This window comes from Chroicocephalus ridibundus, chromosome 1, assembly GCF_963924245.1.
Source record: "Chroicocephalus ridibundus chromosome 1, bChrRid1.1, whole genome shotgun sequence".
NCBI lineage: Eukaryota > Metazoa > Chordata > Aves > Charadriiformes > Laridae > Chroicocephalus > Chroicocephalus ridibundus.
Genome location: NC_086284.1, coordinates 117,377,895 through 117,397,277, shown reverse-complemented (window position 1 = coordinate 117,397,277; position 19,383 = coordinate 117,377,895). Strand labels below are relative to the sequence as shown.

Here is a 19,383-nt window from a genome sequence, read left to right as displayed (position 1 = left end):
CGGCGGGTGCATCCTGCCCACCCGTGTTTCCCCGTCCGGCGGGACACAGAAACACCGCACCTGCCTCCCCGACACCCGGCCGGGGCGGAGCTTGTTCTCCAGCCGCGCCCCCCGGCCCCGCCCCCGGACGGGCTGAGGCAGGCGCCCCCCGCGCCTGCGCCCTGTAGCCGCCGGGGCGAGCGCGGGCCCGGAAGCGGGGCGGGCGGCAGCGGCGCCGCCGGTGGCCGCCATGAGCTTCCTCATCGACTCCAGCATCATGGTCACCTCCCAGGTACCCCCGCTACTGCGCGGCGCGGTTCCCCCCGCCCTGCCCTGCCCCGCCCCGCCCCGCCCCGCCCTGGAGGGGTGACGGGGAGGAGGGGTAGGAAGGGGGGGGGGGGGCGTCGCCGCTGCGGCCTTGGCCCGCTCGCCACCCCTCCGGAAGCGGCCGTTGGGAGTGCGCGGGGGGCGGTGCCTGTGGGGGGTGCGCACGCGCAGCCTTGCGGAGCGCGCGGAGCCCCGGGGCGGCGGGAATCGGGGGGAGACGGCGTCAAGAGCAACGGCCTTGCCGCCGCCTTCCGCCCTCGCCCCGGCCCCCTCGGCCTCGCCTGCTGAGGGGAGGGAACGGCTGCGCGCCCGGCTGCCCTTCCCCATCCGCTGCTCAGCAGCAAAGGTGGGAAAAAAAAAAAAAAAATAAACCAAAAGCACCAAAACCGTAGCTCGTCGCTGCGCGCGAAGGGGTGTTGGGCTGCTGGTTTGTCTCGTTGCGGCCGCCCGGGCTCCTGTCGCAGGGCAGGATGAGGAGTACACATCTTTGGCCCGCTTCCTTACGTGCCAGGGTGACCGTTGCCCTCCCGCAGTTGTCCAGTCAGAACGTAGTGCGTAGAGAGGCTGTGGGGAATGGTGCTTCCCTTGTCATGCTGCGTCGCTGCTATAAATTTGGATTTTCTTTTGTTGGGACAGACAGGAAAGTTCATCTTGCTGTTCTCTAGGTAGTACTTTGCTGCTGATGTTCTTCAAGAAGGCTGGTCACTTATGTCTTCTACCCCTGGTTTGCTATTGAGGAGTTTGCTTGTTTACGACTTCGGAAGATATTTCATGATCTGCTTTGATACCACTAAAAGGACACCACTAAAAAGCCTCCTTCTCCATTGATCCATCTGTGATTCAGCGCTTCCTTCAGCTTTTTCTTTCTGCTGCCATCAAAGTAATCTTTCAACCGGTCTTAGTTTTACACCAGCTGAATTCACCTAGGAGCCCTTTAAAACATTTCACGTCATCCTATCTTTGTCATTACAAAGTGGGTTGTGGTCTTAACATGTGGAAATACCCCCTCCTTCTTCATTAGCTTTCTTTGCTAGTAATTTATCTCGCCATTGTGTTCCCTTTGACTGTCCTCTCCTCAGTAAGCATCTCTCCTTTCCTCTTGTCTGCCTCTCTGGCAGCCGAGGTGGTCCAATTGTTCGCTTCTGCCAAAAGGAGAAAGTTCTGCTCCCTCTTCACTTTTGCTTTGCTGCATGGTCATGCTCTCTTATTTGTGCTCGCTCCACTATTTGGTTTAAGTAAGTTTAACAGGATCACAGAGGGATCTGATAAGCTTCAGAGCTGGTGTGAAATTATTGTTCTGTAATGAGGAGGGATGAGCTGAGGAGAGAGGACCTTTCCCCTCTCAACATCAGTTGGTTGTCTCATATAGACTTTCATGCACGACTCCGTAGTTTTCTTGACAGTTTTCAGGAAAGCACAGCTTTTGGCCATTCCTCCTACTTGATAATGCTTTGATTTTTGCTCCTGTCATTTGCTTTGCATTCCAAGATCTAGCTTACCTAATAGCTTTTCATTCATTTGTGATGGCAGCTTTGCGTTTTCCCATCGTCTTCAAAAGTATCAAGATAGGTATTTAAATTGCTGCATGTAATTGTCAAATGCTCGAGAATTTTCAGACTTAAAGTGTCACATTCACCTGTGGTGTCTTAGAGTGTGAACTTTTAAGGTAATGCCTGTCTATGTTTTATTACAGTCCCTAACACAAGGGAAATCTAATCTTTGTATATAACTTCCTCTGTTTCTATTGTACTCGATTATCTCCTCTTTCTTTTACTTTATTTAGTTATTTTGGTTTGAGGTGTTTGCCTCTACTTTTTTCCTCTTTTACACTCTTAAATGTGGAATTACTTTGTGTAAATATCACTTGCTTATCATACTTCTTTGACTTATGACCTGTAGGTGGGAGGGTTGCGGAGTATCTTACCTTTTTCTTTTTGCTACCAATTACTTTAAAGTCTGAAGTTCTCCTCAAACAGGTTTTGCCAGCTGTTACTAATCAGTAGACCTCATTCCTATTTCAGTTTTCTTTCAAGACAAATATATTTGATCTTTCTTGCCCAGATTTCCAGGTATTCTTTGTCTGTAAATCATGTTCTTCTGTTAACCTTTGCTGCTGCTGGGATCCAGTTGCTCCTGATGCACAGTGGAGTCATCCACAATGATTCCTGCATTTTTGTCTTTGAAAGTTTCTTGTCTCCACAGGGGGCCAGAATGCTCTGGCCTTTTCCATGGGCCCTTGAAAAGAAATACTGTCTTTGTCCCATGCTTTCTGACATATATTGATTTTTCTCTTTGCTTTGGTCAAAACGACCCTTATAAAAAATATTTAGCATCTTCAGAATTCTCTTTTTGCTTGGATTCTTTTAAATCATTGCACTCGTTTTCTGCAGAATAGACAGGACTACCCCGGAAGGCCTGACAACCCAGTCTCCTTTTTCTGGCCGAAGATGGGTAATTACAGTTTTGAGCACATTGCTTAATTGGTATTTATTTCATTTTACTCATCTGTAAAATAGCTGTGATATTAAGTCCGTCTCCTCAGGTCTGTGCTGAAATTAAATTGAAACTGAATTTTTTAAAGTGCTCTGAGAGCCATTGAAATGCAAAGCATTGTTAACTTCTCCTGCGTTACCTACCTTTTCTGTGTGGCTTTCTGCAACTCCAGATTGTGGTTTGAGGCATTCAACACTGCCTTTTCTCTACCTTAAAGATGCTTTTAACACCTTTCTTCCAGGTTGTATCAGTGTATAACCAGATCTAGTGTTAAGACCTCTCCATAAAAATTGAACGTCCTTCTAGTTTTAAAGAAGCAGCAGATATTTTTATAAAACTTGCTCATCCCTAGAAGATGTGTGTGCTGTGGACATTCAGGTGTTTGCTTTGTCTCTGTTACAGTGTTTCCTGCAAAAAGTATAAACTTTAATTCTGTAGATTAGAAGAGTGAAAGAAGAAACAACAGTGCCAAGGATTCTGGCAGGCCAGGAACTGAGGAATTCTGAGAATTTGGGAATACAAAAACAGGCTGTCTTGACTGGATCTTTTGTAATGTCGTAGCCTTCTGTGTATGGTATGCTTGAACATCTAAAATACTCTTCCTTCCATGATACCGTGTTAAGTTTTAATCTTTTGTGGATCTTGGGTAGTTTGGCCTAGCTCTTTTCCTTCCATATCTTTCATCCGTGGTCAGTAGCGAAGTAGCTTTGTATTTTGCAAGTTGCTGGTTACAAATGTTAAGTGGTTCATCTCTTCTGCAGGTGCTGTTCTTTGGATTTGGGTGGCTGTTCTTCATGCGTAAGCTCTTCAAGGATTATGAGGTGAGAAGGAGCCTTTCATTACAGTTCTATATCTTAAAAATTACTCCCAATTATAGAAACATTTTTGAAACTGCATTTGTCCTTCTTCCTCTCTTTAGCCCTGTTATCTTAATTTTAATTGTCTCTACAGTTCCTGTCTTTTTAATTTCCTCTTGTGCTTCTGTTTGAAAGACGCCTAGATATCTGGGGAAATGGGTTCTTCTAGGGCCAATGAAAGTTTCCATATTGGCTATTGTTAAAGGAAAAAAAGTGGAGGAGGTGCAGGGGTAACAGGAAACTCTTTTGCCTTTTGCTTGAGTAAGCCTGCCTTATTTAATTGTAAAATTTTTGTGACAAAACCAAATTCAGTGGTTGATTTAAACTCCGTGAGGTGTGTTCATTGTGGCTTAATTGTTGAGGGAATTGGATGGGGTAAAACCGTTGCATTCTCTTATCCCTAGAGGGATATGAGGGAATATAGTCTAGGTCAGAGATGCCTTAAGTGTCAGCCAAATTCAGACCCAAAAAGTTTTTTCTGATATGGATCTTATTTTTAAATCTAAGGTTAGGATCCAAGAGCTGTGTTAGCAAGGGTCTGTCATTAGTCAAGTTGACAGAGGGCATTGCTTGCTTGCATCCCTTCTGTGTAAGGCGTCTCTGTTAAATGTGCAGGTAGCTGCAATCAGGGTAATAGTGAGCAATTTATGAGTTTGCCCTCTGCTTTCCAACAAGCTGTTTGTTTCTTCCAGTTTAGATAAAGGGCAAGGTGCCTTGAAGCAAGAGACCCATTTGTGTGCCAGTGTGCCTTGTGATTTGTTTTTCGTTACCTGAGGGATATCCGGGTGCCATTCTAGGAATGGAAACACCTGATGTCTCTGGCTTGTTTTCTCCATTGCAGGTGCGACAGTATGTGGTCCAGGTGATCTTCTCTGTGACTTTTGCCTTCTCTTGTACCATGTTTGAACTCATCATCTTTGAGATTTTGGGGGTATTGAACAGCAGGTGAGTCTGGGAGCTCACTAAAGCCTAGCCTGCCTTGTGTTCAGCGGCTTCAGTCTGACTTCTAAATGAATGGATTAGTCTTAGATTGGGGAAATGGAGTGAGAAAATTGTCAACAGCTCAAAGATGTTTGATCAGCAGGATTTGTTTATTTGACAGAACATGAGACTAGAAGTCATGAGCTCCCCATTTTTCATACAGTTGCTATTAGTGTGGTCTAGGTCCTTGGGGCAAGGCTTTAGTCTTTGACTTTTTCCATTTGTGAAGTTGAAAGAAATGGTTTCTTTTATGGGAGTGTTGTGAAGCTTCAGATCGTGCTGAAGGGCACTTTTCAGATGTTAAGGCCTATAGAAACTATAAGCGCTAGTTTTTCTGTGGTGGCCAGAGCAGCGAGTAAGATGTGAAGCTAATTAGGAAGTGAAAACTACTTCTGTAATAACATGGTATTTGTGAATCAAAGGCACATCCTCCCTTGACATAGAGCGAAGACTTCTATATAAAGGGGATGTTAAAACTGTCTACTTCAGAACTCAGTAGGAAAGAGAAGATAGAACAGTAACACGTAGAGGCTAGCTGGGTTTCCTGCATATTCTCTCTCATCACACTAGCATGAGAGAGCACTCAAAGGAGTTCAAAGGCAAGAAATACAAAACTGATAAGAGGTAATATTAGTTCCGACTGTGTGTCATTAATCAGTAGAGCTTGCAGCCAGAGACATCACTGAGGAGAATGCTTTTATAAGCTTCGATAAAGGGCTGGACATCAATATAGATGAAAATGTTTGCCTCTGAATTAGCTAGGAAAAGGGGCAAGGATCCTCATAATTTCTCCTTCCACCAGGCATAAGAGGATATGAGTTAATGTTGGGAACAGGACGTGTACTTTTCTATTCAAGCTAAGAGAAAAGGCAGTTCAGCCAAGGTGAATCTCATCTACGTTTGACTGATCTCCTTTGGTCAGAGGAGTATTGATCATTTTGATATATATGTGTATTTTTAAATTCTTGCTTCGCAATGTCTTGCACATAAGACAACTCACTTTGAAGTGAAACATGTTGAATTATGAACATTAAATATTTTAAATATTTTCAGTTTGAATTAGCCCTTTTTGACTCAGCTGCTCATTACAAAATTAATTACTGCTTATACTTAGTTTTGATTTACTGTTCAACTAGATAAGCAGTAAATCAAATGAACCGTGCTGCAACTGGCATTAGTCACTGTAGAAAATACAGTATTTGATAAAATTAACCCAGTCTCTTTTTCTGGATAGTTGTTAATTTTGAAATACAGATTCTTGAGCTCTGTATTAAAAAACCAAAACAATAAAACAATCAACCTCCCCCCAACACAAACAACAAACAAAATCCAGAATATTCTATGCGCTAGGCCAATATTATCCAATATTTGATGTGGTTGAAAGGATTGCACTGACATGCAATTGTCTGTGAGAAACTTGTTGTATTATGATAGCATGCTAATCAGTATTTTGGCTTTATTTTAGCTCTCGATACTTTCACTGGAAGCTGAACCTGTGTGTCATTTTGCTCATCTTAGTCTTCATGGTGCCCTTCTACATTGGTTACTTTGTTGTGAGCAATATCAGACTATGTGAGTACTTGGTTTATGGCAGCGAGGCTGATAATTTGAGACTACGCGTGCAAATGAGAAGTAACTTTTCTGAGAGAGAGATGTGTTGGTCACTTGCCCCATAGCTCCCTCCTTCCACTGCCTTTGTTCTGGCTACATAACTTCTCTTTGATACTTAATGCTTTAGCATGAACTGTTTATTGGGCAATTAGGGGATACTTTACCTGACAGCAACCAATGTAGCTTTTCTTTATGGGTTTCGACAAATTTGAGCACTTTAGAGTAATGTTACTGAAATTTGCTTGTTTCCAATGGTAAGCTTGCAGCCAAACCCTGGAACCCTTGGCAAGGCTGTGTTGTTCTGCTAGGGGGTTAAAGAAGCAGCTCAATAAATTACTTTTGCTTTTTTTGCTTACTGCTGTCTGGATGAGGCCTCTTCCGTGTGCTAATGAACACTTTCCCTTGAGCTATTGATAGTTATCGTTCTTTGTATTAAACTTAGGCATGTAGGTTGGGAGTATTACGTGTGTAGTTTTGGCATGAAGGTGAGGTTTTCAAGTTTCATGTTCAGGGTCACACAAGAAAGATACAGCTAACTGATCCCTGTTCATAGCGCAGCCCTCTTCGTACATCCGTGGGGAAAAGCCAAAGAGGTGTGTCGCTGCATTACTGCTTGCAAATGGCAGTTCTGTAGGAAGCAAAGGGGTGCATACTGCTACCTGTAGCTCTGTCAGTGGGCATCTGTGCTCAAATAGCCTTTGGACCGATGTAGCAATTTTGCGAGCTTGAAAGACCTCTAAAGAAAGAACTTTAAAATACTGTTGTGTTTTTTTTCTCTCCGTTAGTGCACAGACAGAAACTGCTTTTTGCATGTGTTCTGTGGTTGACATTTATGTATTTCTTCTGGAAGCTGGGGGATCCATTTCCCATTCTCAGCCCAAAACATGGTGAGTTTCATATTCTTGCTCATTCCTTCCCTCCTGAAAATAGGCTTTGTTATCTCACTTTTTATCTTGGAGATATTATTGTCTCAGCTCTACAGTTGGGACTGTAGAAAGTAGTTCTTGCAGCTGAGAGTCTGCTGTGCTTTGAAATCTGCAATCTGAAGGTTGTCAGGCGGACAGAAATGGGTGGATAGACCTTGAATTATTTGCATTAGTTTTCTTCCATGCCACAGGAAAACTTTAGGGAAATGAATGAGCCCTAACTGAACCAAGTGTATATAAGAACACAGTGTATATAAGAACCAGTCCTTCATCTGACTTTTTTCAGTCAGATTATTGTTTCTTGTGACTGAAATCAGATCAATGTAACATAGGTGGCCGTCCAGTTGACAAAGCATGGCAGGGCGCCTAAACACCAGAGCTACATAGACTGTAGCCAGCAACACGTCTGGCAGCGCATGCGGGCTTCGGTACAGCTCTGTACACCGCCTGAGCCCAGAGGCAGTATGGTTGCATGGTACTAGAAAGCGAGTTGGTACGTTCTGCTGGTCGCCAGAGCTATTTATGTGCAGAATTAACTTGGGTATCTCTGTGTTGCAGTCATGGCACCAAGAGTATTTATAGTGTGAAGATACTGTGTGCACTTGGCCTAGTTTGTGACCAACAGAGGTTGTTAGCATGTGCCTAACTGTACTAAACCCTGCAGGCACCTTGGTGTGCCGAAGGATTATAACACTGTAGAACCAGACTATTTGTCACCTGGGTTTCCTGTGTAACTTAAGTTGCCCTTCCCTTGCACTGGGAAATTGTATATTGCTCTCAATAGGTGAAATTCAGTCAGTTTCACTCAAATTGGTGAATATGTCTGTCTGCGTAGATAACGGTCGGCTTAATCTTTCTGTTCTCTAGGAGGCTGCTTCACTCTGTACTCTGTGTAAGAGAAAAATTGAAGGTTACCAAATGCTGCAGGATCTGCCCACCCTTTCATCTGTGTTCCTAAAACTTTCCTAAGAGAAAGCGTGTATCTGTGTTTTGTAATTGTGTCATTTGCCACTGAAATACAGTGGCGAGTGTATACTGTGGATCCTTCTGCCTAGTGTTTCATTGCTAAGAAAAACCGTGTATCCACTTTCAGTTGCAGAAAGCGCTTGAGTTTGCAGAATATAATAAGCCAGTGGGAACTTTGCCGTAGGGTTTAGGTAATCCTTTTAAGGTCACTCGAAAGGTTCTGTGAAGCTGCATAACAATTGCAGATTTCCAGAACTGGTAGTGGGGTGTTTTCTGTTTTTAACTTCTGCTTTACAGGATGATTATCTCCACTTTACAGTTGTACAGTGCCTTATCCTACCAGGTGTAGACATAAGGTTAGAGCAAAGGATTCTAGGTGTTTTTTTCCCTGCTGTACTGCTGGGGTGCTGCTGTCCTGCGTTTACTGACAAGGCTTCTGCGGGGCTTTGTCGTGTGCTGGTGGCGGCCCAATTCAGACGGGTAGGAAGGACCCTGTTGTGAAGGAAGATGTGACGGGAGGCTGTGCTTAATGAATAGCAGTTCATTACCAGGCGTGTCTTTCTCAGCGTGCCCTACCCTGCTCACCTGCATGTATGGTGCTGTGCTGCAGCGGGGGAATTGCAATGACTAGTGGGGCCCTTTCAAGTGCACTGGCATCCTGTCCTGGGGGTGCCTTGCCTGGGGATGGTGATGGCAGTGTGCTGCAGCTGGGAAACGCACCATCAATCAGGGCTCAGAGTCAGGAGCCTGGTTGCTCTGAAGCTTGTTTAACAGAGCTGAGTTTGGGAGCTCGTAGTAGAAGGAAGGTTATGCTTTACATACTAGTGTTCCGATAGAACTTGTATCTTTATCTGAGTTGATAAAACATTCATTTTATCTGACCTGATCACAAGAGTAGGGTTGCTGTGAGTGTTACGGGAAAGTATTGCTTTAACCAGTGGAATGTCATGTCATTTTGAAGGCATCTCTGTTTTAACTGCTGCGGTCTGACAGTGTGTGGGGCAAAAGGCCAGTGTGTTGTAGCACATTCTGTAGCTCGTGTAAATCTCTATGCAGCTGCACATGACTGGGTGTCTCAGTCTCCCTTTGTGAAGTCTTTTTGCCGTGTTTTCATCATTTATTCCCCTTCTCTGAAGCATGAAATGCGGCTTGGCGCTTGGCCATCTCAGCTTTGCAATCATGTAAGCTCCAAATGTGCTGTGTGTGGCAGCTGCTCTATAACTAGCTCCCAAAAAAGTGAGTGATGTTTAGTAGCACATGGCACTGTACCCTAAGAAGACAGGTTGAGGTCTGTGTTTAATGGCTGAGAAGAATAAATGCTTAGTGTTGGTTACAGCACAGGCTTGATATTCATGCTGTATTACGTGATTATATGTTTTAGAGTCCACTTGGTACTTGTCGTGGTCACCTCAACAATGTGCGTGTCCCCCCAAGATGAATACTGAACAGCCAGGAGCGGCATAAGCTTCCCATGCTGTCATAACTCCACTGTGCCACAAGAACAATTTGCATCTGGTCTGGGGGGGGTCACTTCTAACTGGCAGAATAGGGGTTCCTCTCTATGGTTCAGACATTTTTGGGCCAGTTTGCCCGAACTAACTGGCTTAGTAACTCCACTCCTGGTTATCGCAGAAGTAGCTTTGCGGAACATGCCTCCTTTATAGTGTCTGGTGGATGATCTGTGCTCCCATCTCAGCAAAGTGCAATCACTAATGTTTTATTAATTTAGAACCAAAGTAATGACTTTTAGTCCTCCTCAGATCTGTCTTAAGCTTCTTCATAGCTATAGTTTCCCATCCCTGTTTCTAAGCATGGTAACATGCTTTCTGAGGGAGAAAGCATGTTCTCTTTCTTTCTACCTTTTTTCTTTTCATAGTCCCTGACTGTACTTCATATTACCCTGGTCATTGCAGTGGGAAGGCAGATTCATTAAGCAGCTCTGTATGTGTGTTACGTTGTGGAAGCACCAAGTGTGGAGCAGAGTGAAGAGAGCAAGGTTACTGATGCTGTGTTTTGTCTCTCTCAGGAATCCTCTCCATAGAACAGCTCATCAGCCGTGTGGGTGTGATTGGGGTGACACTCATGGCTTTGCTGTCAGGATTTGGGGCTGTCAACTGTCCATACACTTACATGTCCTACTTTCTCAGGTAACTCCAGCCTTGTGAAATATTTTGTCCACCTTTTTTGAGATTTTTCTTCTGCTTTCCCTGTAGCATCGATCCAAGTTTTTTCAAAACTTTTTTTCTGAATCTAGCTATTACCATGTCTATGTGCTAGAACCATTTCCATTGCTAAAACGTATTCTCCTTGTACAGGCCTCTCTCTTCTTTATTTCATGGACATGTGCATATTTCCTCTGAAATGGGATAGCTGGCCTAATTGGGTGTTTTTTCATTTTGCAGGAATGTGACAGATGCAGATATTCTGGCTTTGGAGCGACGACTCCTTCAGACTATGGACATGATCGTTAGCAAGAAAAAAAGGTGAGAAGGCAGCAGTAGCATGAAATGATTTATTTCAAGGATTTTCAGTCAGTATAGTATAAGATTGGTCTTGAAGTTACCAAAATTATTAGTCCTGTCAGGGCTGCGTTTTCCAGTGAAACAGGTTGCTGAATTGGGTTGAGCTGTGTGGTGTTTCATTCTGGCCTGATACACAACTTCATTTTTTTCCCCAGACACGTGCACTAAATAACACCCTTTCTTACTGCATTGGCACAAATTAGGCTTCCAAGGCAAATTGTAACTCTCTGATGGTGGCTCGACTAGCCTGTAGGATGGGCACCTTTCTCTCCTGATGAGTAAGCCACTGCAGCTGGTGCTCTCTCTGGCAGTTCTAGTACAGCAATTGGCTCATACATATTGAGCGCTCTCCGGCTCTATGGATCTGGTGTTTTCTGGTCAAGGCTGAAGCAGGCTAATGAGCTGGTGTGGACACAGCTATGTTCTTGCAAATGACAAGGTTTACATTAGTTCAGTTTTGCAGAATTGCAAAACATTGCTAATGTAAATGTAGTGTAGTGCACGAGCTGCCATCAGAACTCAGCTTTTGTTGGTTTAGCTTATTCCATGTATCCCAAGCAAAAAAACTGCTTTCGGAAACAATGTAATTTCATTTACACATAAAAGGTATGTGCTGTTGCCAGTTACGTATTACATGCCTTACTAGTTGTGCAGAATAAATACCATAGTCACTTTAAAGGTTTGAATGTCTGACAGTGAATTCTCACAGCAGTCCCTTTGACTTTACTTTTGATGCACTAATGTTTCAATGGAATCTTTTAATGTATGACAAGAGACCTTTTAGACAGTCTAACCTTGCTGAATTAGTCACCAGTGTGCATATCTGCTGATCAGTATTAGCCTATGGAACTGTAGTTAAAGCATAACATTTTTCTTCCCCTTCAAAAATGTTAAGTGGTGAACAAATGTTAACTCAGTAGTTGTGGTCATGTGTGACACTGAAAGTAGTGAGAGGATTTAATTACTCAGGTTGAACTGATTTAATTGATTAGGAGGATAGTAAAATACTGGCTTTAGAGTTAAAAGATATTGTGTAATGCTGCTTCTGACTCTGCTCTTTTGTTTTGTACAGTGTTTTTGGACCTCTGGTCCACAGAGAGTGATGTTGGGGTAAAAGTAAGGATGTCTGGGACTTGTAACTGACTAGCACTTTCTTGCCTTCCTATGGCCAGGAAATCTTCTGAATATAGCAACTTTCTAACTGTTATGAAGAACCATGTAAAGTGTGTTAATTGCTTGGGTATTATACTGAAGTTCATGTATTTGTGTTCAAAAAAACCAAGCAACCAACCAAAAAAACCCCTGAAACTGTGTAGTCTCAGAAGTGTGCAAGAAATAGCAGAAGCTTGAGTTCCGTGGATTTTATTCTCTTCTGGCTTTGACAGCAGCTTGCATAATTGGGCTATTTGCTCAGATGAACCAGAGTTTAAAAAGTTAGATTTGTATCAGTCTAAATGCAATCCAAAAATCATTTGGCAGAACAAGTGGGAATAGCAGTATTTTAAAGTGTAGAGTAAATGCTATAGTTCCATTAATTGTCAGTTACTTACCAGTCACCTTTTCAGTACTGCTGCTAACTGAGAACTTACCAACGCACACAAGGATTATAAGGCAATAGAACATAAAGCTTTTTTGTTTTCTTTGCTGATCTTGACATTTCTTCTCATACCAACCCTTATTCATGCTGGCTTCCTTGTCAGTAGGAGATAGTTGTTGAAAGCTGTTTTCCCTGATGCACGGGAATTATTGTTCTCTGCTTCCTGAGAGAACCTTATGGAAACTCGCCTCTAAGGTTGGCAAGTTCTTTATATTCATGCTTGCAGGTATGACGTGACTAAGCCTCAGATTTGAAATGCCTGGATTCTGTGACACCGTTGCTTCATTTTGCTTCATGTTATCTACACAGGCAAAGTGTGTGGTTTTTGCCTGTGGATCCTTTCTATGAGGTCTCCAGAACGCCTGACTACTGTGTGGGTACAGAGATCCCTGTCACCTCTCAGAAGAAAAGATTTGCCTTTGTATACTTACAGCTTTGCTCTTTGCCTTGACATAGCTGCATTTTTTGCTGCAATGCTGTGGATTGTTTGGGATGGAATGTGTGAATTGGGTACTGGGGAAAAAAGCAAGGATTAAAAATGCAATTCATATATTTGGCAGCTATCAGGATGAATTGAATTGTTCTAAGATCTCTGTTATTTGTAGTCTGCGGCCACGTGTGCTTTTATGTGTGTTATGTGTGGTGCCTCAAGGGTGTTTCTTTTGCTGGATGTGAAGGAGGAGTGGTATTTATTTTTTTATTACACTGCTTATCAACAGCCTTGAAGAGGGCTCTGTGCCAAATGTAGCAATACTGGCTGCAGCTACAAGAAGGGGCCTAAACACTGTCGAACCATGAATCGCCTTGACAATCCTATGAATAGTGTTCAGCTTAGGAGTGGATAACTGGCTCACAAATTTCAATGGGGAGAAATGTGAGGGAATGAGGCCAGAAGCCAGCGCTGCTCGCGGGGATTATGCTGCAGTGCACATGGGGGTGTGAGGGACGATATGCAGCTGCTGCTGTAGTGTTGGAATTAGCTTCAGGAGTGATGTTCAGATCGCCTGAAGCGCCCAGTGGTTCAGTCCAGTGAAGGATTTATGTGTTTATGCTTCATAACAGCTTGTCATGCAGGCCAGTAGTAGTGAGTGACAGCATGTCAGAGAGTGCTGCTGCATACCATCCCGCGCCCACGGTTCTGTGGAGGAGGCGGCTGTGCAGTGATAAAGAAGAGGTGTTCAAGGGGAGAGAAGAGCATGAGAAGTCTTCCGATTCCTGAACTTGAGATAACACAGTCATGCGTCTGAGGAAAGCGACTAATCATATGACTGAGAAAACCATTTGAATTTTTATTTTTAATTGGGTTTAAATTCCTTTAAGGATTGAAGCAGGATCCTGAATGGAAGTCTTGGGAAGTGTCTCACTGAATCTCGCTTGATTAGATCTGGGCTCTACTCCAGAGCTAATCAAGATAATGTTATGAAGCAAGATTGGTGCTTAGGTGGGGGGGAAAAAAAGAGGGGGCATCTGTTTGCAGTGAATTTAGTTTAACAGTGTCTTCTAGGGAACTGGTTTTTGGTGGGTTTTTTTGTTTGGGTTTTTTTGTGTTTTGATTTTTTATAAAAATACTTTATTCCTAAGGACTTGTGTTTTCTGTTCTTTCAGGATAGCAGTGGCTCATAGGACAATGTTCCAGAGAGGAGAAGTGCATAACAAACCCACTGGCTTCTGGGGAATGATAAAAAGTGTTACAACATCTGTTTCAGGCAGTGAAAGTATCCTTCATCTACATGCTGGCCCCTGTCTCGGGAGGTGGCTCCAGCTTTCTTCTGTTTGGAAATGAAGAGTGTTAGTTGGGCCAGTTACAAAGCATTTGTGTTTCAACACGTTTCAGCAGTCTGAGCAAAAGGCTTAATGTCTCCTGGGAAGTTTGCTTTCTAGCACTCTACTGTCTGACCTTTTGCCCAGGGGTTGGACACGTAATTTTGCTGTGACACAGTCAGGAGTTGTATGCTGCTGCCCTGCCCTATAAGTGTGCTGTTGCATCACCATGATTGAGGTGTACAGCAGATCACAGGACAGATGTGCACGCTTCCAGTGTCACATTGCGGGTGCCTACCCCATCACATCACTGTTGTGGGAGGCAACTTTCTATTCCGATGTATCCTCTGCTCATGTGACTATGACTGACCTGTGTATTTTTCTCATAACTTGAAATATGCTTTTCTGGGATGAACCTGTGACATACTTGTGCAAAACAATGGGTTGGTGGAACAATTTACCTAGTCTTTAGTTGGCTTTCTGCCATGTTGGAAAGCTGTGAGAAAAAGAAGGGCAGGAAGCAACTTGTTGACCAATGAATTGTTCTCATGATATAGGCTGGACACTGGTACTATAGCAGTGTGACAAAAAGGTGGATAGGAACAGGTGGATAGAAACTGTTCTGCCCATATGAAAGGGGTAAGAGGAATCTGTTATGAATCGCAAGGGTCTGTATTTCTCTAACTTACAGTTGCCTACCAACGATTTCTGCCAGACCACCTAAAGTGTGCAGTTTGCATATTTAAGGCTGAGGACTCTTCTTCCTCTCCTTTCCCACTAGGTGTGGGAATAGCCAAATCAGAGTTTGGCTGTTTGACAAGACTCTTAAAAATAATCACTAATCTCTTGGAGCAGTTACTCAACAGTTTTGTTTATGAAGATGGTGTGAGAGTGACGTAACGTGAGATGCACTTCAGAGACAAGGGACACTGATCAAAGTGGAGCTGCAGTCTTCGAGAGTTCTGGTTCTATTCTGTGATTGATTCCCCAGGCTTGTTGCATGACTGCCTCAATACTGTGTACTGCCTACCTTCTTTAAATGTAGTGGGCAGTATATGTATCCTTGATTTCTTTGGGTGCAGTATTAACAAGGAGCATTAAGGCTTAATCAAAAAAACTGATCTGGATCAAAAAAGTGATCAAACCATTAGATGTGGCCCTTGGGCTGAAGGTGGGGAATGTTTTGTTTCTGATTAAGAATTTGTGACCTATTCTAGCCTTGACTGTGCTGGTTTGCCAGATCTGTCCCTTATCCAGCAAGAAGTGGATGCCCTAGAAGAGCTGAGTCGGCAGCTTTTTCTGGAAACTGCTGACTTGCATGCAACAAAGGTACATAGCCAAGTTGGGTGTTGGGAGGCCAGAGTAGGTTGAAAGAGAATGTATGTTGCAAGAAACTGAAAGCTGTTCAGCAGGTAAATGTTGAAATGTTGTGATGCGGCGGAGTGAGGATCTGTCTTTTTCATTTGGCAGTTTCCTTTCCGTTCAGATACATACTGGAGTATGCCCCATGTCCCTAAAGCCATTCAGAAACTTTTTGAATTAAAATTTTTGAGTTCAGAAACATTTGAATTAAGAGGTGTAGAAGGATAAAACTGTGTTTGCTGCTATTGATGCTTAATTAAAATTTTGTGTTGTGGGTTGTTGTGGAAATGATATATTTATTTTTTGTGTGTTCTGTCCCCCCTCCCTCCTTTTGTATTTCCAGGAGAGAATAGAATATTCCAAAACTTTCCAGGGAAAATACTTTAATTTTTTGGGTTATTTTTTCTCCATCTATTGTGTCTGGAAAATCTTCATGGTAAGTAAATGTTTTAATGTTTTATGTGGACATATGCAAATGTCACACACTACATAGATCATGTTATACATGCAGTTCATCAAGTAATGCTCCAGTTTCCTTAAAATCCTGATTTTGAAAGTTCTGAAAGAAACTGGCCCTTGGTTGAAATAAAGCTGTTGGTTTGTGTAGAGCATTAGACAAGCAATTCTTAGAGGTGTGCATTTTGTACCTTCTTAGACAATCTGACCACCCCCTGCCCCTTTCTTTGGTGATACAAAGTAAGAGTCATGCACGTGTCCCACGTGTAACAGTGAGGTATGCTTTTGTTTTCTTGTTTAAGTGTAAATCCATCTCTCTCTTGCAGGCAACCATCAATATTGTATTTGACCGTGTGGGGAAGACTGATCCAGTCACAAGAGGAATTGAGATCACCGTAAATTATCTGGGAATCCAGTTTGATGTGAGACTTTATTAATTCTTACAGCCTTTTCTGCAATTTCTCTCTTACCTAAATAAAATCATACTGCTGATAGGGAGAGAGTGATAGAGTCCTGAGAATGTGTCTTTGACTTCTAACTTACTGAGGAGAACAGGAAAATGCACCGTGAACTTTGCTTTCACACTGATTTTATGCTGGGATGGTAATGTGGTCTTGCCAGAGAGGCAGTGATTTGCTTGTTTGTTTTGGGAAAATGGAAACGCCTTAGTCAACCTGCTTAGATTAATTCATTTAGCTACAGAGTGATAATGTTTGATCGTACACATAGGTGTTCTGCCATTTACACTTTTTAAATATATCCTTGTGAATACAGGGTTCTTTGTGATTGATGTAAGCTAAATCTGTTTTTCTCATGTGTTTGGAGTAAAGAATTGCTAATATATTTGCGAAAACGTCTGTTATAGAAACCTGCCTACAATGAATATCTGTAAAATTAGGAAATACAAATATTGTGAAGAATTGGCAGCTATACATTGTGGTGCAAATGGGATTAGGGTTAGAGGTTTAACTCTATTTTTCTTGTTGATACAGGTGAAATTCTGGTCTCAGCACATTTCCTTTATTCTTGTTGGAATAATCATTGTTACCTCTATAAGAGGATTGTTAATTACACTAACAAAGGTAAGAGCCAGGACTCGTATGTGGGTTTGGACCAGGACAGATGTTATCAGATCTTTAACTTTAGATGGGACAAATACTGCATAAACTTTCAGTGCACATTTATGTTTTAAATATATGAATCTAAATGCTTGCAGAGGGAGGAAGGGAGGAAGAATACCTTCTGCAGTTTATTTCGTCACTCAGTCTCTATTGTTACTACTGTTGGGAAGAGATGTAGATGTTAAATGAGATGTTAAATGTAAGCAAGGGTTCAAAATGATGCTGTAGCCAGGGCTCATTAGTAAGGTTGATGAGATGGTGACGAAAAGAATTTAGATTGCTTAATTTGAGCTGCTGGTAGGACTGGAAAGGCATTAACTCAAGAGACATGTGACTCATTGTCCTGACCTGGCTTTTGATACCTAAGCTTAAGCTTTAATATATATTGTTATATGACTTCTACCACATGGCGCCACTGGTTTAGGGAGATTCATGTTTAAGACTAAGACTGCAAGTTTCTGAAAGTAGGGTACAGGCACCCTGCCAGAAAGTATAGTTTTTTTAAAATTAAAAAGTATTGAATGGTATGTACCTTTCATGCCGTCCTAAGGCACATCAGACTTATCTGACTGCTTATTTCCAACGTTTTTGTTTTGTTTTGTTTTTTCCCCTAGTTCTTCTATGCCATTTCCAGCAGCAAGTCCTCTAATGTTATTGTTCTGCTTTTAGCACAGATAATGGTGAGTATGTGGAACCATGGGCACACACACATTTATACATACATACTTATTTGCATGTGTATACATATACATATAATAAAATCTTCATATGCTGACCCGTGTTAGCCACATAGCCAATTGTGATATCATAACTACTTTCTCTGTTTTTTAATTTACAGGGTATGTACTTTGTGTCATCAGTGCTCCTGATCCGGATGAGTATGCCTCTAGAGTATCGCACTATTATTACAGAAGTCCTGGGAGAGCTCCAGTTCAACTTTTATCATCGTTGGTTTGATGTGATATTCCTAGTTAGTGCACTGTCCAGTATCCTCTTTCTCTATTTAGCACACAAACAAGCCCCAGAAAAGCATATGGCCCTCTGAGTTAAGGACTGCAGTCGCGCACTGCTCTCTGTCCTTTCAACTGCACTGCTGCAACTCCTGTGGACTGCAAAACTTGAAGAGAGCCAAGACTACTCTGTGCATTCCAGCAGCGTAACTGGCTCTTTGATCTTTCACACATGTCATCGTCAAGCTCTGTGGCTCATCTTGTTAAGGTGCCACAGCTCGAAGTAAAGGGAATGCGCGTATTGAATGTGAGATAGTTCATTGGCAAGGAATAAGGGCACTCCTGCGTACACCAATATCTAGGGGCATTGGAACTTGCACAGTAGGTTGTCTGAGGTAAGACCTCTTACTGTGAGAAGAACATCTTCAGAGAAGGCACCAAGGAAATGTGATTTTTCTTTTGAAAATAACTCATAATTGGGATTCAGAGGATGGCAATTCTGGAATTGAATATTTGAGTCTGGAATTAAACAAGCTTTTATAATATCTCATGCAAGCATCACAGTTGTTTTTTGTCAGCCCCAAAGATTTGGCTGGAAGTGAGCTAGAAAGTGACTAGGATTTGCTGCCTGACAGAAGTGAAGTGGAGAGAATTTCACTCCATTTCTGTATGGAATGTATCACTAGTGTGTATCACTAGTACCTACTGGCCTTAGGACCTGAAGATTAACTTTCTGTTGCTGAATCTCTACTTTGTTTTTTCTCACTGCATAAATGGACTGAGGGTTTGGATTCCTCTTTGCTAGAGTTCAGTGTGAAGTCAAAGACCACAGCTATGCCTTGTTTACCATATATGCTGTAAATGTGGTGTTCCCCACAACCTGTGTGTTCTTCCACAGTAGCCCATTTCCCCTTCTTCATGTAATTCAAGGCATAAAAGTAAATTTTATTCATGTGACTTAAACATGTAGCTTCCCATAGCCACTCTTCTAGGCTTTGTTTGTTTTAAAATTGTTCTGGAACATAATAGGTTGTGAGAGTAAGACCTGGGGAGGGAAAAATAACCACTCTAAACAATTTATTTTTGTGTTGTCTTCAGTGTACAGCAAGGAGGCAAAGTATACAGCAGCAATTTTACACAGCCATTTATGTCACGTTCAAGAAAATGTGGCATTGACTTGGAGTTAGACAAACCTGCACGACTGAATTACGTGTGCTGTTTTAAATACCATGATCCACAACTGTATGCATGGAAGAGGGAATAGCGCTTAAACATCTTGAGTTATAAATGATGAGGTTAGCTTAATGTTTGAAAGAAATTTCTGCAATGTTAGCGGGAGAAAGGAGTGTAATGCACAGAGTACATTGGCTTGTGCCATTTTGCAGCAGCTGTACTGCTGTAAGTACGGCGTGGAAGAGTCACCACAGAGATCGAGTTGATGGACTTGGATTAGGCATTAGAACGGCCTCTCCTG

At 42.5% G+C, this 19,383-nt stretch overlaps 1 protein-coding gene across 1 annotated transcript; it reads left to right on the top strand.

Annotated features, from left to right (window-relative positions):
- The first annotated feature begins 142 nt into the window (after nucleotides 1-142).
- Nucleotides 143-18,459, top strand: GPR89B (G protein-coupled receptor 89B). The gene is made up of 14 exons (XM_063347984.1): nucleotides 143-271; nucleotides 3,561-3,620; nucleotides 4,498-4,601; nucleotides 6,103-6,209; nucleotides 7,034-7,135; nucleotides 10,167-10,287; nucleotides 10,543-10,623; nucleotides 13,865-13,974; nucleotides 15,261-15,349; nucleotides 15,726-15,818; nucleotides 16,165-16,260; nucleotides 16,831-16,920; nucleotides 17,574-17,639; nucleotides 17,798-18,459. The coding sequence occupies exons 1-14, from the start codon at nucleotides 230-232 to the stop codon at nucleotides 18,002-18,004; spliced, it is 1,368 nt and encodes a 455-aa protein (XP_063204054.1). The 5' UTR covers nucleotides 143-229; the 3' UTR covers nucleotides 18,005-18,459.
- Nucleotides 18,460-19,383: the final 924 nt, after the last annotated feature.

Coding starts and splice junctions, on each gene's coding strand:
- GPR89B (XM_063347984.1), top strand. CDS start 230: ATGAGCTTCCTCATCGACTCCAGCATCATGGTCACCTCCCAG. Junction 3,621..4,497: donor AGCTCTTCAAGGATTATGAG/GTGAGAAGGAGC, acceptor TCTCCATTGCAG/GTGCGACAGTATGTGGTCCA. Junction 7,136..10,166: donor CATTCTCAGCCCAAAACATG/GTGAGTTTCATA, acceptor TGTCTCTCTCAG/GAATCCTCTCCATAGAACAG.